General features: G+C 39.8%; 1 protein-coding gene across 1 annotated transcript; it reads left to right on the forward strand.

The window, feature by feature from the left end:
* The first annotated feature begins 105 nt into the window (after positions 1-105).
* Positions 106-24,843, forward strand: MS4A14 (membrane spanning 4-domains A14). Its single transcript, XM_074336440.2, has 6 exons — positions 106-5,163; positions 6,575-6,703; positions 9,513-9,563; positions 12,371-12,520; positions 15,270-15,368; positions 22,331-24,843. The coding sequence occupies exons 1-6, from the start codon at positions 5,026-5,028 to the stop codon at positions 24,620-24,622; spliced, it is 2,859 nt and encodes a 952-aa protein (XP_074192541.2). The 5' UTR covers positions 106-5,025; the 3' UTR covers positions 24,623-24,843.
* The last annotated feature ends 1,913 nt before the right edge of the window (positions 24,844-26,756 follow it).

The raw sequence follows: 26,756 nt of genomic DNA on the forward strand, positions 1-26,756 counted from the left end.
TTATTCTTAAATATCTGGATTCAAAGATTATAATTAATCACAATGCTTTCTCCTATCTAAGGTCTAGATCAGATAAGAAATCAGAGATATAGAAATAATATCAACTTTATTACTGTATTGGAGTACATGACATGATCTACCCAGTAAAGAGATTCCTAATATTTCCCAGAAGGGAATGTGCAACAGAAATGCACACGTCTGTTTTCCAAATGACACATAAACATGGTCATAGAAGCTATACACAGAGTGGCCCCTAAAAGAAAACTATCCAAATAAACAGAAGAGACAAATAAAAATTGTGGTGCATTCAGACAATGGAAAACTATACAGCATTGTGTGTAGACAAACTACAATGTGCAGCCACGTAGATAAATCCCATAAACAAAACGTTCAGGGGGGATATCCATGTATAAAAGAGTACATACTATATGACTCCATGTATATAAAGTTTAAAGACAAGCAAAATATACACTGTTAGACTCAGGAGCATGGTCACCTCTGGGGGGAGTAATGGGTTGGGGACCCAGAGGATCTACGGGTTCCTGGAGACGTTCTTTTCCTTGATCTGGATGCTGCTGCTGTGCATAGATGACATGCTCTCTTTTTTCTATGTGATCAGGAAAACAAACATTTTCAAACAGTTACTTTTGATCTTTAGTGCCTGTCTAGTTATTGAGCCATCCCTCACTTCTTCTCCATAGTCAAATTCCTTCAAAACGTCATCTCCCCAAAACCTTGCAGTCGTCCTTGACTCTTCTATTTCTCTTTCACACCACATCTAATCTAGCATTAAAACCTGCTAGTTCTAACTTCAAAATATATAGAGTCTGATTACTTCTCATCCTCTCATGAGTTCATTGCCCATTGGCATTATTCCTACTGGGCACCCACACCTCTCATTCTTTTCTCCTCATAGCGGACAGTGCGATTGTTTTTCAAAATCCAAAATCAGATCATGTCATTTCTCTGGTCAAACCCATTAGGTTTCATTCCAAATAAAAGTCAGTATCCTTAAATGTCCTTATAAGATCGAAACTCTCATTTCCTCTCTGCTCTTCTAACTTCTCTCCCCCTTGCTCCTGCTCTTCCAATCGCATTGGCCTTTTGCGGTCACTTGACATCTTTCTTCCAGAAACTTACACTTGCAGGCCCTTCTATCTGGATTGCTTTTCTTGCCATGATTTCCATTGCTTGCTGTCTCTCTTCTTTCACATTTTCCTTCAAATCTCAGCCTTAATGAAACTTTCTCCCACCAACCTACATAAAATTATAACCCTCTTTCCCCTTCATGTGCTTATTTTTTCTCCATAGTATTTACTACCTACCATCTGACATACTATATATTTATTTGTTCGCTAATTGTATGTCTAACCCCCACTAGTTTGTAAGGTACACTAGGGCTCTCACTACTTTCTGCTGAGGTTTTCAGCTCCTATTTGAGTGTTTTCAATTGTGTGTGTGTGTGTGTGTGTGTGTGTGTGTGTGTGTGTGTGTGAATATTTTAAATTGGGGGTGGGGGACCTTTGAGATTCCACTTTATACCATAAGTCAAGCAATGCAATAAAATTATATTTTATCCAGGATCTATTTCTTATTTGTGTGGGGTTTTTTGTTTGTTTGTTTTTTGCTGTTAATAGCAAGGTTTTTCAGAATACCTAAAGAATTATATTTAGAATTGTCTGCAGTAATATTCCAAACTGTTGCCGTAAGAATATTGCATCTTTCATTTGTAACTCTCCTCTGTTCCCCCACTTCACCCCAACACTGCCCTCAGCCTTGTTGTCTTTCACAAATGGCACAGCCATCCACTCGGTTTTTTAAAGTCAGAAATTTAGGAGTCATTCTTGACTACTTCATTTGCCTCACTACTACGTTCATTTTGGGAAAACAATTAGGCAAGAACCACTAACAGGAATGTCAAATAAATTCACGGCAAGAAAGGAAGGGAACGGTTTCAAACCAAGTCCAGGCTGACACTGCAGATCTTTAGCATACATATTAGAACACTAAGTTCTCATGCCTGATTTAAAAAAAAAAAGTACAGCTTCCCCAAAAGGTAACCCAAAACTAGTGGCTGAACCACACATACTCAGATCCTCATCGCAAAGTCTGCAATCCTTTCTCTGATCTTAGGCAACTCAGTGAAAGATTTTCCTTGCTGTCCTGCCATGTTGAGGAAGCAAGGAACTGAAGGAAGGCATCTTCTAGGACCTGATGGCAGTCTCTGACCTCTAGCCAGCAAAACTTAGAGCCCTTAGTCATACAACCACCAGGAAATAAATTCTGTCCAGTACCTGAATGTGCCAGGAAGTGGGTTTTCCCCAGTCGAGCCTCCAGATGAAAATACAGCCTGGCTGACACCTTGATTGCAGCCATGTGAGACCCTGAACAGAGGCACCCAGCCAAGCCATGTCTCAACTCCTGATCCATGAAAGCTGTAAGATAATAAATGTGTATTGTTTTAAGCCACTAAATTTGTGGTAGTTACATGGCAATAGAAAACTAATACATACTGGATTGCTGCATGGAAAATGAGAGAAGAAAAGCCAAGTTCAAATTTCAGCTCCACCACTTACCAGTAGTAACTGAGGTTCTCAGTTATCCTCACCTTTCAAATGGGTGTGATAATAGAACCTACTTCCCAAGGTTGTTGGGAGGGTGACACGGTAACACATGCAGAAGGATGAATTTAATAAAGGAATAAATATCTCATTTTATTTAGAACAGCAGTGTCACATACCAAGCGCTAAATGTTACTTGTCAAATTCAAGGAAGAGTGAGTGATCTTCTGCAGGTTGCGAGCAAGAGGAAATGCTATTTCCACTCAAAGAACATCACTATGCTTATAGGTGTCCCACAGGATCCTCATTTCACTTCGCCATGGATTAGCCTACTTTCTGTTCCCTGGTCTGAATCCATATTATAGATTGAAATATTACACAGCCCATCTTTAAGCCAGAAAGTCAAAAGCAGGGTGAAAGGCAGAAGCTAACGCCTATAACCTAGCTGAAATGATAAAATGAGCTGCAGTTTGAAATAACAAAAGCAGATGGAATTAGAAGCTTCATCTGCTTAATATCAGTAATTCATTCCTAAAAATAAAGTATTCTGCATGAAGACAGTTCTTTTCCATCACTTCAAAGGAAAAGAATTACAGGCTATTATTAGTCAACCCAAACTCCCATCCAATTTTCTAAAATGTAAGTAAAAGGAAGTAAAATATCTACATATGAGTAAAATAAATTAACATGTTAGGTTATAAATTGTTCAAAATATTGTAATTCCTTGATCCCCAAATGATCACAAGGGTCGATAATAAACAGATGCTTTGTGTGCGGTTTGTGGCTACGGTCGGAGTCAGCAACGTTCTGGGCACACTTCCCTTTTTATGGCACTGCACACTTTTCAAAACGTTGCCATATGATTCTGATGGTCTATCAGTTCTGCTTAGGATTTAAATACAGACTGAACCTACCCTTTGTTTCATTTAAAATGTTGCAAAATGTTGCATTGCACTTTAGGTACATAAATTAAAATTTAATTGAATGAACATTGGCACAAAAAGGTTGTATTGAAAAAATACCTTCTCTGAAGTTTGGATGTAAAAAACAAAGACATTCTATCAAAACAAAAATTAGCAAAGGATACAATTATATCTATACATCAGAGATTCTCACTCTGGAATGATTTTGCTCCCCCAAGGAATAAATTTGGCAATGTCTGGAGAAATGGGGATGTGCTCCTAGTATCTACTGAGTAGAGGCCAGATATGCTGTCAAATATCCTACAACGCAAAGAACTCCCTGCAGCAAAGAATTATCAGTCCCCAAATGCCAGAAGTGCCGAGGTTGGGAAACCCTGCTATCCATGGTTGCCACAAACTAGGAAAAACTCAAGATAATCTTTGTATATATTGTTTTTGGTTTTGTGAAATCATTTGCCTTTATAATTTAATAGTTAAGATCATAACAAATATAGGAATACAAAGGATTAATGTGGAAAGCAATATTCCAAAAGGCACTTTATGTTGTTTTAATTGTGTTTGTATAGTTTAAACCAGGAAGGCCTTGAGCAGAGTTAGTTTTACATGTCTTTCTGAAAGCTAAAATATGCTGTATTAAAGGGACAGCTACATCTGGTCCTCTACCTTCTTTTTTTTTCCCCCTTCTTCTGCCTCCCCCACCCTCATTCTGGTTCAAGCCGTTGTTTCTCAGTCTAGTTGTGTAGGACACAGCTCCCTGGCCCATGCTGGTGGGATGAGCCTTGCACTCCCCACGGCTGAGGCAGTCGGTCACTAGTTGTTTTTCACAATCTTAGTTATAGAGGGCACAGCTCACTGGCCCATGTGGGAATTGAACCGGCAACCTTGGCATTAGGAGCTCGGTGCTCCAACCGCCTGAGTTACCAGGCCGCCTACCTTCTTAATGACTGATTTTCAGACTACCAAAGAATATGGTTAAACAATATGTGAGAAAATTTGTCTCCTTTCAAAGAGGATGGAAGCATCATTGAGCAGAGAAATAGCACAGATTTTGGAGACAGACAAGCAGCGTTTGACTCCTTCCCCTACCTCTTAGTATGTGACCTTGGGCCACTTAACCTTTCTGTAACCAACTGAACCTCAGTTTCAGCACTGTAGAATCGTTAAAAGAATAAATGTTAATACATGTTAAAACAGAACACCTTCTACAGTGCCTGGAACATAGGGGATATTTCATACATTTTAGTTCCTTTATATCTCATGAACATAGGTACTGGAATTTGTTTTATGTATGCCATCTATTTATTTGTGTTTACTTTCTGTTTATAAACAAACTGAGAAGTCTGGATAACTGGATGCTTTTCCAGGCAGATAGGGGGCTGGATATGCTCTAGAATTCTAAGACTCTATGACTCAATGACTGATTCTGCGGTTCTAGTACTGAGTGATTGCTAAGGACTCCATGTCAGACTAATGGAAGATCATGATTTGGGCTGCGATGTTCACTCACTCAATTCTTTTTAATAGACTTTTGCCACTAAATTATGGAGTCGTCATCCGAGGTCGGAAGACCTACACACGTCATCACTGTGCAACCAAATGAAACTGTACTGACTGCATTTCCCTATGGACCTCACAGCTCTCTGCTGAATTTCCTGAAAGGAGACCCAAAAGTCTTGGGGGTAAGTCGTCTCCCATCCATGGGTCTTCCTGGAATGGAGAAAATAAGTTATTTCTCCATGTATGTCTGCAAAGATGATTTTCAGGAAGGGAACTGATTCCGTTTTTTACCCCGGGACATTTCATCTACAATGTATTCTTCCTGATTAATCATAAACAGTTTTAAATCATTTGGTTGTACAAATAACTGTATCATCAGTGGAAGAGCCAATGTATAGTCAATAACACCATTTCCCGAGATTTGGGTAAAGAAGAGAAATAAAAATTCTGTTTAGAAATATGCACAGTTTGCTTCATGTAGTAGAAATGCTTCTGAGGGCTTGTTTGCCTCTGAGAAATAGAACATTTAACTGTAATTACTAACTCCCTGAGGCCTAGGGGAAATTCTAGGGCTGTTTCATGAGAAGTCAGTAGTGGCCTTTGAATTCTAGCAGAGGGGATGTGGGAAGCCAGGGTCATTTTTCCAAATATTTTATTGAGGAGGTGACCTCAGGGTGTGGTGACACCTCCCTTGTAGCTAAAAGCCATTAGAGGAGACGTCCAGCTTCCCCTTTGTGCTGTTACTGGCATTGGGAGTTGTTCAAAGACCATATTCAAAGCTCCATAGGGAGCCACCAAGTAGACATAAAAATAATTTCACTCATAAATGTGCCTAGAAGGGAGCGGTGTGCATAGACGCCATCCTTAGTACAAGAGTAAAATCACTACTTGTGGCAGGATGACACAGAGGCATGACCTGGGGGGAAAGCCCCGATAATGGAGGAGAAGCTCTGGCCTGAGAAGAGCCCTGAGCCTGCGACCATCATGTTCCTCTCCCTGCAGACAGCAAAGCCCACTAGGTTACTCCCAGCTCTAGCCAGGCCCTCGCATGAAAAGGAGATGGGACATAACCTCACCCCAGCTTCTCTGCTGTACGTCAGCGAACTTCATAAGATTTTAGAGAAACAGGATGAGCTATAATCCCAAAAGCGTACATTGAATGTGGAAAATGTGTGTGTGTGTGTATGCGTGTGTGCGGGGGGGGGGGGGAGTGAGGGGGAGTGGAGATAATAACAGAATGCTACCAAAGGGAAATCATGTAAAGTTGACTAGATTTTAGTCTCTGTCTTCAGGGCAGAGTCAGACATACCTTCAAATTTGTCTGATACAAGATAAATTGGTAACAGCAGGGGGTGTAGTAAGTAGTGAAAGACGAGAGGAAAGGATTCGAACCTGAAGGACCCAGGCAAAGTGTGACAAGGAAAGAGACACTGGGTCTCCTGGAAAATCTGAGAGTGGTTGGTCGATGGAAAGAGAAAGGCATTCAGATGGAGGGGAAGCGTGACATAGCTTAGCAGGGTGCCCAAACCGGGGAGACTCGGTCCAAAGAGACTGGGCACTTGTGACCTCATGTACCCATTTTTCTCCTCACAGGCTGTACAGGTCCTGCTTGCCCTGGTCACTGTGGGCATTGGAGCTATATTTGCATTTAATTACTTCACTTTCTCCCAAAGATTTCCGCTCGTTTTCCTCATAGGATATCCATTCTGGGGAGCATTTATTGTGAGTACTGTCTGTTAGGAGCTTTAGAGAAATGACTGTAAAGACTGGTTTGAACTGCCTCAAGTCCTGGGGTAATGAACCCCAGGAAAATGGTCCTCAAGGAGACCAGTCCCTCCCATGGGAAGAGATGTGACTCCTTTTGGTCACTGCACTACCATCATCACAGTATTAACTACCCTTAGGTGTACAGTGTTTAAGCATTTCAAAGCCCTGTGTGTAGAGTAAGGTATTGGCTCCTTTCTACCAAGCGGGGAGATTACCGTATTTTGCCATGTATAATGAGCACTTTTAAAAACCAAATTTGTGAGGGAAAAATAAGGGTGCACATTATACATGGGAAGTACTAATTCTTGTATTTATATAAATGTTTTTTAATTCTTTTATTTATGCTTATGAGTTAAAAGTGTAGCTCTAGAAATCAATAGCGATATCTGCATGCAAAATAATACCCTGGAATACAATAATCGGTTTTGTTGAATTTACAACGAAGAGTTCTTGGCTTTCTATGATGTGTAAATATCATAAATTTGTTATTGGTACATAAAATTTCTTGTACCGTGTATCTGTTCTTGTGTTTTGTAATTATTTGTTACATAAAATTTCTTGTACCATAATATGTTAAAAATAAATGCTAAAATTCTTTTATAATACAGAAAACAAGTACCTAAAGTAAACAAATAAACATTTGAATTAAAAAATTAAAATGAAAGATTTTTTCCCTGAAAGTTTGGGCCCAAAATGTGGGTGCACATTATACACGGCAAAATACAGTAGATGGGCAAATATCCTGTTCTCCCCTTTGCAAATAAGGAAACCGAGTTTGATAGTAGGTAATAATTTAAACACATCTAGCTAGCCTCATAGAATCACAAAGTCTCATAGCTGAAGAATTTTGAGATGATTATTATAGTTTATCCCAGAGACAATTTTATGAGTGTCACTCACCATTGGATTTCCATCCAATCCCCACAGGCTTGGTTCCTATTCTTGTGCCACAATATTTAAGGGTAGACTCATTAAAGCTTCCCCCACCAGGACATACACTCCCAAGAGGGCAAGAATGTGGTCTGTTTCAGTTGCTGTCACATTCTCAGAACCTAGAATCATGCTTAACTCACAGTAGGCATGAATGAATGAATCATTCAATGAACAGATGGGAGAAATGATAAATAAACGAGACTACTGTCTCTATTTAAAATCTTGCTCTCTTTTAATAAACATAAATATTCCATGTCTTTTCTGTAAGTCTGCATTTCAAACACAATTAGTAGTGTTTTCATTTTCCAACTATACATAATACAATATTGAATATGATTTTCAAAGTACACATGCTAAAATGCAGAAAAGTCAAGCAGACCAACTATTCACTTGCCCATTTCACAACAGAGTTTCCCCAGTGTGACTTTGTGTGACCTGTCTGCATGAATCCTAGTGGGATTCTGGCATTCTGCTTGTTAAAACTCTACTCTTTGTTGAGAAGATATTTACTGAGCACATAGTAAATCTTCGATAGTGTCCTAGATGCTGAGAGTTCTGTTAAACTGACCCTCTCTGAGAGAAGAGGTGAATTGCTTAGAATCAGATGTCATCTAATAGGGAGGCTAGAAATGAAAAAGAAAAATAACTCCGCAGTTACATCACTACGCTTGTGCTAAGCACACTAAGAGAGTCCCAGCGTCCCACGTGAGGGTTTCATGGAGGACGCACCTGGCCTGGGAGGTCAGGGAAGTGCTTGGCCCCTAGGTGCTCACTAGGTGATGTGGAAGGAAAGCCTCTCCTGGCAAAAACGACGGGTGAGCCAAGGGCTCGATGCGGGAAAGAGCAACAGAAAGGAGACCAAGGAGTCCATGCTAGTGGCCCAAAACGTGGGCTGAAGAACATGAAACTTTAACCTCAGAGCCAGGGGAATCCACTGATAATCTTTAAGGAGGGTAGTGACGTTTGAGAACTTGTTGTCTTTAAAATGTCATTGTGTTTTCTGAGTGGGAAATGAATTCAAGGATGATAACAGCAAACCTGGGAGAATCAGCTGGTGGGTGGGGGTGGGGCTGCAAGTATCCAGGGGAAGAAAGATGTGGCCCTGAACCAGCTGGGCAGCAGTGGAGATGAGCGACATGGACAGATGTGACAGAGACTTGGAGGTAGAACTCAGCTGATGGCGAGCCGATGTGGGCGGGAAAGAGGTGGGAGGTACCAAAGGCAACTTGCCAATCTCTGCCTGTCACCTTGTGGTCCTTGGACACCAAGACCCAGAGGTATTCAAGGCCCAACACCAAGCCCTTCAGGAGAGGTTCCCAGCCCCAGAACTCTGTCACACCCAAAGTGTGACAGAGTGCTCATTTTTCCTGGGTAGTACTAGGCTCTTTATATTCCAGATAAAGAAGTGGCTGAGATAACGACACCTGATTCCAGCCCCCATATCAGCTTGTAGACAGTTTTTCCCTGAGAAAGTCTCCCTCTACTTGCCCAGAGCAGACACAGCTCACCCTTCACTTTTCCAGGCCCAGAGGCCAGGATTATCTTTTTTTTTTTTGGAGCCCAGCTGGGCCAAACATCTGAGTGGTACCTTTTGGACCTTAAAGAGGAGCCCGCCCCTCCCTGCTTACCCTGAGAACGCTGAGCACATCCAGCGCAGTCTTTCTGCTTACGTCAGTGCCGACCCTTCTTCTTCCCTGAGGCTCAGGTGAAAAGACTGGGTGGTTTGGGAGATTCAAAGACATGTAGAGTACAACATAATCTGCAAGGAAGTTATAGCGTAAGGTGGTCAAACACATCACCTGTTAACTTTGATCTCTTTTCTTCTTAAAAGTTTATTATTACAGGATACCTCACAGGACTCAACAGGAAGAAAAAATGTCTGGTAAGTCACTTTTGTGACTTCTATGTCATTTAAAATCTTCTACTTGCTTTATATCATTTTGTACATAAAGCCTTTAGTAACAATGGATCTCCCAGGAAAATTTTTACACATCAAATTTGCACTTCAAGTCATTCCTGTTTGCCAGCGTCACCATTAGCCTTACATCTGCCCACTGGTTCCCATTTCCCTGGCCAAATAAACTGAAAGAATTGCTTTTTGGAGGAGAGTTCCTACATTGCTCTAACTCAACGGTTTTTAATTGGGAGCAATTTAGTGCCTGCGCGCACACACACACCCACACACACACCCAGAATATTTGACAATGTCTGAAGACGTTTTTTGGTTGTCACAACTGGGTAGCGGGGTACTATTGCCATCTAGTGAGTAGAGGCCAGAGACATTTCTAAACGTTCTAAAACGTACAGGACAGTCTCTCCCAACAACAGCAACATTATCTGGCCCAAAATGTCCATAGTGCCAAGGTGGAGAAACCCTGCTCTAACCAATACCAATCCCAGAATCCCAGGAATCCTTCCTCCCCCAACACCACCGTCGGCAACATAGGCTCTTCTTTGGGGCTTGCCCAGGTTTTGAGAAGAGTCTGGTATTGATGTCAGATGATTCTAGAACTGAATCGAGTTTATCGCTCATTTCTGTGTCAACTTGAAGGGAAAGCACCTAGTCCAAAGCGTTATTTTGAGGATTTAATAAGATATTACATATAAGAGGCATGATCTTACTTAAATGTTTGTACTCCTTTCTAACTACTCTCCTGTCTCTCAATCTCTCTCTCTCTCTCTCTCTCTCTCTCTCTCTCTATCTCTCTCTCTCTCTCTCTCTCTCTCGCTATATATATATATATATATATATATATATATATATATATACACACACACACATAGGTTCACTTGTTAACTTGAACCCTGCAATGTGGGGGTAACAAGTGATCTGCCTACATCTATTATATATATAGATCTATCTATCTATCTATATGATTGATAGATAGATGATAGATAGATAGATAGATAGATAGATAGATAGATAGATAGATAGATAGATAGATGATAGATCCATCCATCCCTGGAGATGTGGTCCTTCTCTCAAAGCCATTTTAACTCTGTTTTGATGGCCCTCTGCCATTTCCTCTAGGGATAGCTACACGCCATAGGGAAGTCCTCGGGGGATGAATGTCCCCATCTCTCTCTACCTGTGGAAGTAAATGCAGACAATGCAGATAAAGCCCCAAATGCTCTCTTCTCTCTATACTGACTTCCTTTCAGATCTAAAGAATATACTAAGGATAAGGTAGACCTACCCCCACTCGCTGACAGCTATGCAGGTGAAGGCAGACAGAATGCCACAGGGCAGGGACACTAAGCTGGGCCTCAGAAGATCTGGCTTTCCTCCGCAGCTCTCCCACCAGCTGCAGGATTGCTCACAATCATTTAATCCTTGAACCCTGCAATGTGGGGGTAACTAGTGAGCTGCCTACCTCACAAGCCTGTAATGAGGATCACATGACACTAAGGCTGGGCATATCCTTTGTAAACTGTAAAGCACAGTACACATGAGGGCTGCTGATTTAGAGACTCTAGCCCATTAAATGTCCTAGGAGCCAAAATACCATAGAGCCTTGAAGAAGTAAAGGACTGACAATTGAGAAAGATGGCGTATCTGTATGCCCCTGTGAATTTTCTACCAAAACACCTATTTATAGTATACACCTGTGCATGGAGTAACCATGAAGTCATAGGTATACTTCCAATCCTGCCACACTCTGCCACAAGCTGTTCCTGGCAGGCTGTGTAAACGTATCACTGCATTTCCCACTACCGCAGACGTAACACAATCAGGGTACAGTAAATACCTACTGAACTGAGATGAGAGGTTTTTCTTTGTTTTTCCTTTAAAAGAGCATTAGCAATGCTGGGAGTAGGTACAAAGAAGAAATTCCCCTTCCTTCAAAGGAATTCAGATATTTCTTCCCCCCCGCCCCCCAAAAAAAGGGAATGAGAAAAAGGGATTGGATGGGGCAATCAGAACTTATATTAATACCTTCCATGCTGGAACAGTGAGCTCAAGAAAGGACACCTTTAAGCCCAGTCCAAATTTGTTACTATGTAAGTGCACAGTGGAAATTCGTTCATGGACTTAATTGTCGTAACTCAGAAATTAGCTATTTGGTCGGTTATTGTTTGAATCACCTGGGAAATGGATATAACCCACATGAAGGCAGGACCGCTTCTATCCCATTTATCTTTGTGTCCCAAGGGCCTAATGCAGTGCCTGACACAGCTGGTGCATACAAAATATTTATTAAAATAAGTGAATAAATGGATACGGCCCTAAAATTAGGTGACATCACTCTCATTTTAAAAGGTAGAAACTGAGATTGCAAGGGATTAGTTACTTTGTACAAAGCCCTAGTTCACTAGGACTAAAAATCAGGTCTGATTCTAACACACTATTTTGCTTATAGATTGAGCAAGGTGGTGCATTCGGATAAAACGAACATTTTCTTAAGCACTAACCATACAGCACCCCTTCTCTACCGGTTCTCTTTCTTGGCTTCCTGGCTCATCCTAAAACTTGGTTTGTCTTCTGACTTTGATGAATCAGGATTTAATTTATCAAAGCCTTTCAAGCAAACTGACCTGATGGAACACTTTATCCTGGGGTGGGGGGGAGGGGGGAGGCAGTGGGCAGTATCTAGAAAGATAAAAGCACTAAGAATTTCTTACACGGTACTTTGGGTTCGGTTTAGTTTTTATGTATTTCATTACTTATTTATTTTAACTGTTTCCCAGGGTCAAAGTGTCATGGCCATGAACGTGATCAGTTCCTTGGTTGCAGTAGCTGGGATTACTTTCACCATTATCAGCTTCCGGTATCAGCACCAGTACTGCCAGATGCCTTCCCTAGAGGGAATATGTGTTATAGGTAGAATCCTTTTCAATGTAAGTGGTCTTATTCTTCTTTGTGTTATATATATATATATATATACTGTATGTATAATATATATATATATATATATATATATATATACTGTATGTATATTATATATAGTATGTATATATATGTGCATATATATATATAATTTTCAATTACAGAATTACAGTTGACATTCAATACAATTTTATACTAGTTTCAGGTGTACAGCACAGTTGTTAGACCTTTATATAATTTACAAAGTGATTCCCCGATAAGTCTAGTACAGATGAAACCTGAATAATCTTATCTGAACTATATTCACGATGCATCAATTCATTAATTTTGATTCCAATAACTGAAGCTCTGTCAGCATTTGAACTGACTATTGAGAAGCATAATGTGATTTAGTGTCTGCATGTGAATCCTGGTTTTGTCACTTAGAAGCTTGTGACCTTGGCCTAACATTTTCTCTTCTCTGAAACTCAGTTTTCCTTGTGGAAAACGAAGATAAGAATACCTACCCATTGGGTTGTTGTGAGGCTTCCTTAAATGAGAACACTACCTGGCACAGTGTAAAGAAACAGTCAATAGGCTTTGGCTATTCTTATTAGTATTGACATGGATTGGATTACGTTTTATCTTTTCAGCATTAATGAGGAACAGATCCAAAAAGTTTACTCAATTAATACTAAAAACAAAGTATAGTGGGGGAAGGGGTTTAAGCCACTTAATAAAACAATTTTAATAATTTTAGAAGATAAGTAATTTTATATAAATGTAGCAATTTTATTCATTAAAGCGGATGAGATGTATCTTTATCAGAAAATATAATTGTAAGTGTAATTTTAAGTATTTATGTAAAAAGTATTCATTGAGATTATTTTTTATGCATGTCAATAATTTCAGAAGGCCGTTCTCTCTACTTCCCCAAGCAAATCCTGGAGTTTCATTCTATTTCTACTAGCCACATCTTTAAGGCTTTGGTCCTAGAATTTTAATGAGATTTGGCCTTTTTGGGCAGAAGTGAAGTGGAATCATGGGAAATTGTCTCCCTCAATGAAGAAGAAAAGGGGAAAGAGCTATTAGTTGCTGAATATGAGATCTTATTTAATCTTCACAGTCATCCATTACAGTGAGTCTAAGGACATTCCCACATGTTCTGAGATAAATTCCAGACTTCGGCTCATAAAAGGAAAGCCAGGAACCAATATAAGGGACAAAATCCTGTCCTAATTAGACCAAGAATATAACATTATAATCCTTACCCTTTTTCTAGTGGACAGTAGGCCACTACTGTACATTACTTTAGTATAAACTGGAAAGAAGTTGTATCCTGAAAGGGTTAAATCTCCATAGAGGTGAAACTGCTGTCTCCTTCCTGCCCCAGATGGTCAGCTATTGCAGGATCAGTCCTGCATACAGAATCGTGGAGAATGTGTGCTGAGACCTCCCTCCACGATTCCCTGCTATAACCCACACATCCTAAATAAGCTGAAAAAGCCAGAACATCAGCTTTAGATATCTCTTGGACTGACCTCTGCTCCAAAGACCATCCATTGTCTATACTGTAGCCAGAGTCATCACTTAAAAAGGCAAATCTGAGCACATTACTCAATGGTTTTCTGTTAAACACAGAATTAAGACTCCAATCTTACAGGACCCGATAGAACCAATCCTGACTCCCTTTCCGACATCATTCCAAGCCTTTATCCTCCTCACTCCACTTGTCTGTCACTTCCTGGAATTCCTTAATTCCAAGCAAGCTTTTTCTTGCTTCCCCAGACCAGTGCCTACCCTTTTCTACCTACTCAATTAACTCCTCCCATTCTTACTGTCAGTTTAAACATCACTTCTTTGAAGAAGTCTTTCCTGATTGCACCTCCACCCTTCCCAGTGCAGACCTGTCAGATCTCCCATTAGAGCAGTGCATAGCTCCCAATACGTTTTCAGAATACTTATCACAATTTAGTTAAATAAATAACGAATTTGTTGTTACTGTCTGCCCCCCTCACTATGATGGAAGTTTCACAAAGATCAAGGTCAAGTCTGGCTTGTTCAACAGCTGAAGCCAGTAAATTTACAGTGGGTACTTCATACATATGGGTTTACCAACAAATGGGGAATATCCAAGCTCTTGGATGTGTTGGAGAAAAACCAAGATACACTCAGTCACTTGTCCAAGGTTAAGTGTAACCTTAGACCCAATTGTACCCAGATCTTTCTGTCTCCAAAATCTAAGCTTTGTGGACACCGTGCTATTCCATGCTGCTTCTCAATTTCTAAACATTGCCTTAATGCAGAATATGCAAAATGACAATCTGTGGACTACATCCAACCTGAAGATATGTTCTGTTTGATTCACACAAGTGAACAAATAACTGGGAAATGTCACATTAAAAATATGTGTACCTGGCTTCCATAGGAAAGAAAAAAGACCAAGCATCACGAGGCCCATATTCCCTATTCCCACATGGCAACTATTGCCTGGAACTGAGTAATAGATGCATCCTAGGAATACCTTTACTCTCAACCATCTCCCTTCCTAACTCTTTCATTCATTTGGGATGGTTGCCTGGCCACTATAGGCATTGGAGTTGCCCCTGCTTGTCAGGAAGACAAAAGATGGAAATTGTTCAATCACTGGTGTTTACAGAAGCATCCAAAACCCTGGGTTTCCTTTGCTCGGTCATACAGTATATGTGGTCGTTGCCTTAGGTCTGTAAAATGGTACAGCTTTCATCCCAAATGTCATTTATTTCTCCTCACTGTTTGCAGGGAATTTTGTCACTGTTACTGGTCATCAGCATAGTAGAGCTCAGCATCTCTGTGACCATCATCTCCTTCAGCAGCCAGTGCTGGACAAAGTCAAATGAGGTGCGTTCAATGTTGTGACTGAACAGATCACCATTGGGACCTCTGGCCTATCAGTGGGTGGAGTGATATTCTCAGATGCTGGACTAAAACAGATTCTAAGTTTAGGAAGGTCAAGGAAAGACAAGTTTAAAATCGAAGGTCCACTCCACCCTCTGAGACAACGATGCTTCTTTTTCTTGCCCTACCTGCTTTCCATAGTCATCCCCATTCAGACATAGCGCCTTATTTCCCTGCCAAAATATATGAAAGACCAGTCTTAATGGGAATCCATATTACTATAACATGGGGAGCTTACATCTAGGGGATAAGGGTGTATGAGACAGAGAAGAAGCAGAGAAGAAAAATAGTTAAAGTGGTATAGTATGATTTATAATAATCAGTAGAGCTTACATTTACTGAATGTTATATCAGTCATTGTTGTAACCACATAGCGCCAACTCACTCAATCTTAACAAGACTATTAAAACACCCTTATTTTACATATAAAAGAACTAAAGCACAAGGAGCAGCTCTCCAGTGTCATACAACATCAGGATTCTCACTCAAGTAATGTGATTCCAGAGTCTTCCCTCTAAGTCCCAGAGAACAGTTCCAGGCCCTGTGTTAGGTGGGGTTTTTTTTCCTCTTTTTTTACATCAATTTTATAGAAGTATAACTTACAAACAATAAATGCACCTGTTTGAAGGAGTTTTGACAAATTTCATACATCTGTTTCGCTACTATCACAATCGAGATATAGTGAATTCCTATCACCGCAAAAAGTTTCCTGGAACCTCTCTGCACTCAATATCTTCACCACCTCAATTAGTTATTCCTTTCTCAAATTTTGTATACGTGGAATCATAAGTAAGTGCTCTTTGTGTCTGACTTCTTTCACTCAGCAACGTGTTTATGAGCTTCATTCAGGCTGTCGCATGCATCAATAGTCCATTTCTTTTATGTAAGGACACAACACAATTGGTTCATCCATTTACTTTGTGATGGGCATTTGGTTGTCATGAACACCTGAGTTCACATCTTTCTATGGACATATGTTTTTATTTCCCTTGGAGTGTTGTATCTAGGACTTGATGGTTAGGTCACATGGCAAGTAGATGTTTAACTTGATAAGAAATTGACAAACACGTCTCCAAAATGACTGCACCATTTTGCATTCTCATCAGCAATATGTGAAAGGTACAGTTGCTTCATATAATCACCAACACTTGAAATTGTCAGTTGTATTAATAATTTAGCCATTCTAGTGGGTATGCATTAATAGTTCATTGTAGTTTTAATTTGCATTTTCCTGGTGACAAATGATGATGAGATTCTTTCTGTGTGTTTGCTGTCCATTTGTATATCTTTTTTTTTTTTTTTGAGATGTGTCTGTTCAAATCTTTAGCCAACTTTTATTTCATTGTTTATCTTACTGAGTTATAACAACGTAATTGATTCGTAATACAAGTCTTTTTGTGAGACACACGTATTGCTAATATTTTTCCCAGCCATGGCTTCCTTTTCATTTCCTTAATAGTTTCTTCAAGCAACAAATTTGATGAAGTCCAATTTATGATTTATTTTCATTTATGGTTAGTCCTTTCTGTGTTCTAACAAAATTTTGCTTATGCCAAGATTGTAAAGATTTTCTTCTCTATTTTCTTGTAGAAATTTTATAGTTTTAGCCTTTATGTTTAGAACTACAATAGATTTTGAGTTACATTTTATATGTAGTTGTGAAGTAAGGTTAGAAGTTCATGCACACACACCACCACCACCACCACCAAGAATTTCAATACTATTTGTTGAAAGTATTGAATGCTTTCCCCCATTACTTTGGCACCTTTGTGAAAATCAATTGACTTCTTATTTATAAATCTCTTTTGGACACTTTATTTTGTCCCATTGATCCTTCCACATATTTTACACTGTCTTAATTTCTGCAGCTTCAGAGTAACTTTTTTTTATTGTGGTAAAATAGACATATTATTTATCATTTTAACCTTTTGTAATTGTACAATTCAGTGGCATTAAATACATTCATAATGATATGTAACCATCACCACTATCTATGCCCAAAACTTTTCCATCATCCCAATACAAACTCTGTGCCATAAATCAGTACCTCTCCTTGCCTCATCCTTCCAGCCCCTAGTAACCTCTGTTCTACTTTACGTCTCTATGTTTACTTTCTATTCCCTAGTGCCTATTCTAGGTAATCCATAAGAGTTGAATCATACATTTGACTGTTTTATTTTACTAAACACAATATTTTCCAGGTTCCTTCATTTTGTAGCATATATCAAAATTTCATTCCTTTTAATGGATAAATAGTAGTCCACTGTGTGTATATACATACCACATTTTGTTTAGCCATCCATCTATTGGTGGACACAGGTTTTTTTGCACCTTTTGGCTACCGTGAATAATGCTGCTATGAACATTGTTGTACAAATAAATATCTCTCTGAGTCCCTGCTTTCAATTCTTTGGATATACACCTAAAAGTGTAATTCCAAGGTCAAATGGTAGTTCTGTGTTTAACATTTTAAGAAACTGCCTAACTGTTTTTGACAGTGGTTGCATCATTTTACATTCCCACTCACAGTGCATAAGGGTCTCAATTTTTCCACATCCTTGTAAACACTTGGTATTTCCTTTCTTTTTAAATAACAGCCATCCTAATAGGTATGAGGGGGTTATCTCACCGTAGTTTTCATTTGCATTTCTTAATGATTAGTGATGTTGAACATCTTTTCATGTACCTATTGCCATTTGTATATCTTCTTTGGAGAAATGTCTATCATAGCCCTTTGCCCATTTTTAATTGGGTTGTTTTTTGTTATTGTTGAATTATAGGACACACACACACACACAAAGGTCAGACAATTAAGTTTGTGAACTTTCCATTGTGCACTTACACACTGGAAAGTTTGCGAACTTAATGTCCGATGTTGGTGTGTGTGTGTGTGTGTGTGTGTGTGTGTGTGTGTGTACTGGGGGTGCCAAAAAAAATGTATACACATGACTTGTATTCATCTTCTGTTATCAGTATATATTGAGTATTACAATTTTAATACAGTTTTTTTCCTTTCTTAAAATACTTTTTTTTCGGCACCCTCTGTATTTTCGTGTTTCCCTGAAAACAAGACCAGGTCTTATATTAATTTTTGCTCCAAAAGACACATTAGGGCTTATGTTCAGGGGACGTCATCCTGAAAAATCGTGCTAGGGCTTATTTTTCAGTTAGGTCTTATTTTCGGGGAAACGTGGTATATATATTCACCTTCTTGGCAGTATCCTTGGATGCACAACACTTCTTAATTTTAATGAGGTCCAATTAATCTATTTTTCTTTTGATGTCTGTGCTTTTAGTGTCATATCCATGAAATCATTGCCAAATCCAATGTCATGAAGATTTCCCTCAATATTTTCTTCTATGAGTTTCACAGTTTTAGCCTTTGGGTTTAGATCTTTGATAGATTTTGGTTGGATTTTATATATGGTGTAAGGTAAAGCTCCAGCTTCCTTCTTTTGCATGTAGATATCCAGTTTTCCAGCACCACTTGTTGAAACTGTCCTTTCCCCCCACTGAATGGTCGTGCATCCTTGAGATGAGAAAGCACAGGACATAGAATTCAGCTGCAATGTGTGAATCCTAACCTGACAAGTCAATAGCTCTGTGACACAGTCAGGTTAATTAACATCTCTGAACTTCAGTTCTCCTCTCAATTGTAAAACAAGGATAATTATCTCATAGGACTGTTTTAAGAACTACTTGAGCTGACTTTGGAATCTTGCCCAGCACCTGATAACCACTCTGTTATCATTAGGAATGAGTAAATTTAAAATCACAGCACGTAAGAGCTTGAATAAAGTTAGAGAAATTATCAATCATGTCTCTAAACCTCTCTCTTAACAAATGAATAAATTACATTTCAAGTGAAACAATAATTTTGGATGAGCAAAAATGCAAGAATCTCCCCTAAAGCATTTCACATAAATAGCCCTCCAGTGGGGATAACATATAGGTGTGGAAACAAATGAGAAGGGTGGGAAATGACAATGTGTAGTGTAAGATAACGTGGAGACTCTCATTTTAGGCCTGCCATCAATCAACTGGCTAACCATGATTAGATCATTTAATCACTCGGAGTTCCAATCACTTCAGCAAATGGAACAAGTAATCCATACTGACCCTATGAAGACCTCAAAAAGGCTGACAAAAATCAGGAAATTGGTCTGTAATGACAACCCCTCTCAAAAAAATATTGTAAACCAAGGGAAGCATTGCCTAAAGTTTGTATCAGATACTGTCACTTAGCTGTTTAAAACCTCCAATAGATCTCACGTGTGTGTAAAGCAAAGCCCACATTTCCTAGCCTACTCTCTTAGTCCATTCAGGCTGCTAGAACAAAAATACCATGGAGGCTGGGAAGTGCAAGATCAATGTGCCAATAGCCTCTAAGTCTGGTGAAAGCCTGCTTACTGGTTCACAGACACCCATGTAGCTTCTCACTGTGTCCTTATATGGTGGAAGGGGTAAGGGTGCTCTCTGGAGTCTCTTTTGTAAGAGCAATAATCCCATCCACGAGGAATTCATCCCTGTGATCTCATTACCTTCCAAAGGCCCCACCACCTCCTAATACCATCCCATTGGGGATTAAGTTTCAACATATGAAGTCAGGGGAACACAGCCAGTCTACAAAATTCTATTGTAGCAACCCCCTAAATTCATGTCCTTCTCACATAAAAAAATATATGCTTTCCATTCCAATTGCCCCCAAAGTCTTACCTTGTTTCAGCATCAACTTTAAAATCTAAGTCCAAAGTCTTCTCTGACATCATCTAAATCAGATATGGGTGAGACTCACGGTATAATTCATCCTGAAGCAAATTCCCCTCCAGCTGTGAACCTGTGAAACCAAACATGTTATGAAACCAAACTTACAAAACACAATGGTGAGATAGGCATAGGCTAGACAGCCCCATTTCAAAAAAAAAAAAAAATAGAGAGAGAAATAGGAAAGAAGAAAGGCTAGGTCCCAAGTAAGTGAAAAATCTAACAAGGCAAACAACTGAAACCTTAAGGCTCAGGGATAATCCTCTTTGGCTCACTTGCTCTGACTTCCAAGCACAGCGGGGTTGGACATCACCCCCATGGCTCAGCAGGAAGGCCCCCCACAGTGAACCTCTGCCTGGGCTCTACCCCTGCAGCAGATCTCTGCTTGGGTCCTGATCCTTTTTGTTTAATCCCATCTTTCAGTCATTTCTCTCCCCTCACATTTTACTATAAGCTGTCAGGAGTAGCCAATCCTCACCTTCAACACTTAGTTAGATAAACAGTCTCTCCCTGGAAGAATTTGAATTCTCAATAAAGTTTCTCTTTAGTATCGACCAAAAAAAAAAAAAAAAAGAAAAAGAAAAAGAGAAAAAAAGAAATAGCTTCGGCTAAATTTCATTGCTTCCAAGTTCGACCTTCCACAAAAAGAAACTATGCAGATGGAACACAAACACAATTCAGCCAAGTTCTTTGCCACTTTATAGCTAAAACCCCCCTTCCCTCCAGTTTCCAATAACACGTTCCTCATTTCTATCTGAGACCTCCTTAGAATGACCTTTATCATCCATATTTCTACCAACGTTCTGTTCAGGATGATTTGGGTCTTCTCTAAGAAGATGGAACCTTTCTCTATGGCTTTACTCCTTTCTTTCTATGGTCTCACCAGAATCTCCCTTAATGGTCCATTCAAAGCAATATAAGCTTTTTCTGGTTTATACCTCAAGACTTCCAGCCCAGTTCTAAATTACCCAGTTTTAAATCTTCTTCTACCTTTTTAGGTATTTGCTACAGTAACACTCCCACTTCTAGGTACTAATTTCTTAGTCCATTTGGGCTGCTATAACAAAGACTGGGTGGCTTACACAACAAAAATTTATTTTTCACAATTCTGGAGGCTGGGAAGTCCAAGATCAAGGTGCTGACAGATTCAGAGTCTGGTGAGGACCTGCTTCCTCGTTCATAGATGGTAGTCTTCTCACGGTGTTCTCACATGGAGTAAAGGGCAAGGGAGCTTTTTGGAGTCTCTTTCATGAGGGCACTAATGCCTTTTATGAGGGCTCCACCCTCATGATCTAATCACCTCCCAAAGACTCTACTTTTACATGCCATCACATTGGAGGTTAACTTTCAACATACGAAATTAGAGGAACACAAATATTTAGTTTATAGCACCTAGCATATCATCTAACAATTTCTAACTGCTTACTGTCTGCCATCACACTACGCTATATCCCAACCTTGTGTTTTTGTACCCATTGTTTCCTCTCCTTGGACTTTGACTCCAATCTTAATTCATATTACCTTTTTGCCTGAGGAATTCCCACTCATCTATCAAGACATAAATCAAATACCTCTTCTGTGAAGTATTTCCTAGCTCTCTCAGAATTAGGTTATCTGCTATATTCCCATGAAGATTTAGTAGCTATTTCCATAATAGCATTTGTGAAACTATTCTATTTATATTTTGGTCTACCTATAATTGTGAGCACCGTATGAGCAAAACCCACATCTAATTATCTTTGATCTCTAGTATCTAGTTCATCTATTCGGTGATCAATAAATCATTATAAACCTGAATATATGAATATTGAGTGGATAATTTAGAGTATCTTAGAAGCTTTATAATGTTAAGTACAGAAAGACTATTTCAGACAATCTTAATCAAATTCCCCTCTTCAATATTTGAGATAATACAGGGTAATGACTTGTCCAAAATAAAACCAATGAGTTGATGGTAAAGGCAGTACAGGAATTTGTTTTCTGATTCCTCATGTAGATGTCATTTCCTGTCTACTGTCTTAGGCAGAGATGAAAATAATTTGGGAATTATTTTCCCAAATTAGAAAAGAATATCCCAAAGAAGAAAACAATATCAAAGATGATTATTATAATAATGTTTCCCCTACCCCTTGGTTTTATAGATTGTATTTTTCTTTCCTTCGGATGTTACTCAAGACAGTGAACTACCTGTCCCAGAAGAAACTGCTGTAATCAAATTTGAGCTTCAAGAAGAGTCTCCCAATGATGGCTCCTCAACAAACATACAACCTGTTTTCTTAGGAGGCTATACTTTCTTCAAGTTGAGAGTGTCAAAAAATCCTTTAACTTTCCAATGTTCAGGGAAGAAAGGCAGTAATAATTACTACAAATCTTTATCTGTGACAGATGAACAACAGAAATGTATTCTTCCCCCTTTAAAACTTTATGAGGAAGAAAACAAGCCAAAATCTTTGCCTGCCATACAAGAGGAAAGGACCTCAGAAAATATCACTTATAACGAACAAATTAATGATGAAGACCTACAATTTGCTGTGGAACAACCTCCAGAAATGCAAACCCAATTTCTTCAGGCTGAAGCCTTGCCACTCCAAATTTTTCCATCCCATTCTATAAAAACACTTGAAGCATTACCAGCCCAAGACTTTCCATCCCAAGTTCTGCCAACCCAAACTCTGCCAATACAAGCGCTGCTATCTGAAACCCAATCATCCCATGTCACACAGTCTCATAGTCTGATATCCAAACATGTGCCATCCCAAGACACACCACCCCAACACACACAATCCCAAGACATACCATCTTCAGGTCCATCATCCAAGGACACACCATCTCAAAACCTGCCATCCCAAGACATTCCTTCACAAGATACGCTTTCCCGCGTACAAGTTCTGCTAAAAGAAGCCATGCTATTTGAAGCCCAAACATCCAATGCTGTGCAGTCCCTTAATGTACAATACCTAGAACAGCAATCCCTGAATCTTCAACTACAAAACATCCAACAGCAAGACCAGCAATTTATGCCTATGTTATATCAAGACATTCAATCAGAAGTCGATTTACTGACACAAGAATGGAAATCTGAGGAGAAACTCCAAAGCAAGCAATCCTTAAAGCAGCATTCCCTAGGTGAGCACAGCAAAGGTTGGCAATCTCCCAGAAGGAAATCCCTAGACCAGCCAATCCAAGGCCAGCAATCTCCAAAAAGGAAATCCTTAGACCTGTCAACCCAACGCCAGCAATCTCCCAAAAGGAAATCCCTAGACCAGCCAATCCAAGGCCAGCAATCTCCAAAAAGGAAATCCTTAGACCTGTCAACCCAACACCAGCACTCTCCAAAAAGGAAATCCCTGGACCTGCCAACCCAACGCCAGCACTCTCCAAAAAGGAAATCCCTAGACCTGCCAACCCAACGCCAGCCATCTCCAAAAAGGAAATCCCTAGACCTACCAATCCAAGGCCAGGAATCCCCAAGGAGGAAATCCCTAGGCCAGTGTATCAAAGCCTGGCTATGCCTAAAGAGGGACTCCATAGACAAGGAAGGTCAAGTTAGGCAAACCACACAGCAACCACCAGATCAACAAGCTGAAGACCAGCTGGACCAGGAAGAAGAATCTCTAAAGCAGCAATCCCAAAATGGGCAAGGTGAAGACCAGCAGGGTAAAGAGGAGCAATCCCCCAAGGAACAATCCAAGGAAGATCAACAGGCCAATCAGGAAGAATCTCCCAAGGAGCAGACCCAACACCAGCAAGCAGAGAACCTGCTGGTCCAAGAGAAGAAATCCCCAATGCAGCTAGGCCAACACCAGCAATCTCAAATCCAGGGATGCCAAGACAGGCAATCCCCAAGAGAGCAATCTCTAGACTTGAAAACCCAAAACTGGCCATCTTTAGGCCAACAATCTCAAGGCTGGAGAAACAAAGATTATAAAGCACGAGAATGCCAATTTGAAGTGCTGCATTCCCTAAATTGGGGATCCCAAGACTGGCAAACCCAAGATCTATTGGAGAAAGAATACCTAAAGCAGAAAGCTCTATACCAAGAAGCCCAAACTGTGCATGACCTATGTCGATATCACCGTGGTTGGCAAAGACCAGATATTTTATTTCAAGATCCTCAGTATCAAGAGAAGGACCAAAAAGACCTTCGATCCACAGGTTACCAAAAAGAAGATTTACAAACCAAAGACATCAAACTAGGGGAAATGAAAAGCCTGTGCCAAAACCCAAGGGACCTGCAATCAGAAAACATGAAGCCAGATTTTCATCATTCCTCCTGCCAAAGCTCAGCACAAGATTTGTATTTCACCTGTGTGGCCAAAGCAGATTCAGATGCACGACAGAAAGTTTCTGTTTGCTCACCTTCACACAAAAAAGATCTAACTTTAACTTCGTGTTATGCAAAAGATCAACAGCAATCTGAAGACTCTGACTGACATGCGGCATCTGCCCAAATACCACACTACTCCCAATTATGGAACAAAATGAGGGGAAAACAATATAGTCTCCTCCACCCTATGTTCTTAAGTGTTATGGCTACCTTACTCACTCACCAGAAAACAAAGAGCATGCAGAACACTCAAAGGATTTGTCCTTAATTAAAATAAAATGACAACAAACATTAATGCTGTATCAGAACTTTCTGAGGGTAAAAGAATAATTCACATTTAAACGCTGTGCTCAATGTTAGTGTTTTCAATTTATGATCAGCAATTCATTTTACAGCTTAATATTTAATGGACCTACTTTTCCATGGGGCTGATATTTCTTGCCTCTTCCTCTGTGTATTATAGGGGCTGAGTAAGCCAGCCAAGAAGAAGACTGTGCAGACTCTCTAAGGGCTCAAGGACCAAAAGAGTCAGCAAGGAATAAAAATCAATCCCACCATCCCCCTGTTTTGCTGTTTCCAATCACCCAATGTACTCCCCCATCCCGTTCAATTATTCATGAGATAGAATGTGGCAATGACTACAGAATGTGGTACAGGGAGAGAATAAAACACACCTAGAGATAGGGGAGTAGGAGGCAGGGGAAAGCAGAGGTACAGATGTCATAATAGAAAGGATGACAGACTGTAATGTACTGAATGAAACTCTAGCTTCCTTCCATGTGCTTCTCACTGCTTCTAACTTCTCAACCAACTGCAGTGGTTAGAGGAAATTGTGTGATCAAAAGCCATCAGTTACCCTCCATCCTCCAAGCTTAATTACATTTTTCCAACCCTCTTTATCCTTGATCACTTTGATACATTTGGAATTGTTAACCATCCCTTCTCTCTGCCATCTTCATCACTCTTGTTAGTTTCTGTGTTTTTCTCTTCCTGTTTCAAAAACTCTAAAGTATTTCCAGGGGGATCGCTCTCCAATTTCCTTCTTTTTTTGAAATCATATACACTTTTGTAGTTCTCTCATATTCTTGCAAATAACCCCAGACTGTGTCATATCTGTGTATCTTCTACAGAATTCCACCCAAAGTCTTTCTTCTAGCAGACATTCAATAAATCATTCTTAAAAGCATAGAAGGGAACCTGGACTCTCCACTTAGAGATGAGTGAAGTTATGTGTAATAGAATAATGAGGCATAGAGCTGGAGAGACTGGCTATATGTCCCTTGCTTTCTTTGCCTCTGTAGTAACGATTAGCCTCCTGAGCTTCCCAAGGTGGTCCGACCTTGGTAGACTCCATACCTGAGTTCACCTCCAGTTTCTAAATGGTTGCCACTTTGTATTCAACTTGTTTTAAATAATACTAGTAATTCTCCCTTTTGTTTTGGTGAAATTAATACGTTTGTATGGTGCTTGTATAATGGGTTTAAATTTCAGTCCACAAACACAGGTGTTTAGGAAATATATATTTGCAATTCTTAGTCAAATTCTTTGAGAATCCAACCCATGAAACCATTCCTAACCCCGTATCTATCCCCCCCACACACACACACACACTCACACACGCACACACACTGATGCACAAGGGTTCTGGGGTCTAAATAGTGCCGAGGCATAGGAGAGGCGATTCCTGTCATCACTGACTAGTCCACACCACTGATCACTGAGAAACTCGTCTTAGTTCACATTAGACCCGCTCTGTCCTGTGAACTTGAAGCCAGGGTTTTTTCCATAATTGGAAAAATACAGTGCCTCCTAGGGTCTAAACTTACAATGTGAAAATGTAAGAATATTAAAAAAAAAAAATCCTCTCTGAGCTTTTTCCATCCCACTGGAAATGATATTAGGGAGCAAGTCAGAAGCTCCTATTACCCCACAGACCCATAGTGACCTTTCCACTCTCCAAGAATATATATATGTATATGCAGAAAAGTTATCTTTAAAATTCTGTTCCCCTAGGTACCACTTTCCATAAAATCTGTATAATGGTTCTCCAGAGAAAGAGAACAAATAGAATACACACACGTGCGCGCGCGCGTGCGCGCTCACACACACACACACACACACACACACACACACATTTTGTTTTCTGGAGAACCCTAATACAGGTTTTATGCAAAGTGGTACCTAGGGGAACAGAATTTTAAGATGACTTTTCTGAATTCGTGCTAAGGTTTCTGGAATTG

This window comes from Rhinolophus sinicus, chromosome 14 (genome assembly GCF_057876585.1).
Source record: "Rhinolophus sinicus isolate RSI-liver-muscle chromosome 14, RSI-T2T, whole genome shotgun sequence".
In the NCBI taxonomy this organism is placed as follows: Eukaryota; Metazoa; Chordata; class Mammalia; order Chiroptera; family Rhinolophidae; genus Rhinolophus; species Rhinolophus sinicus.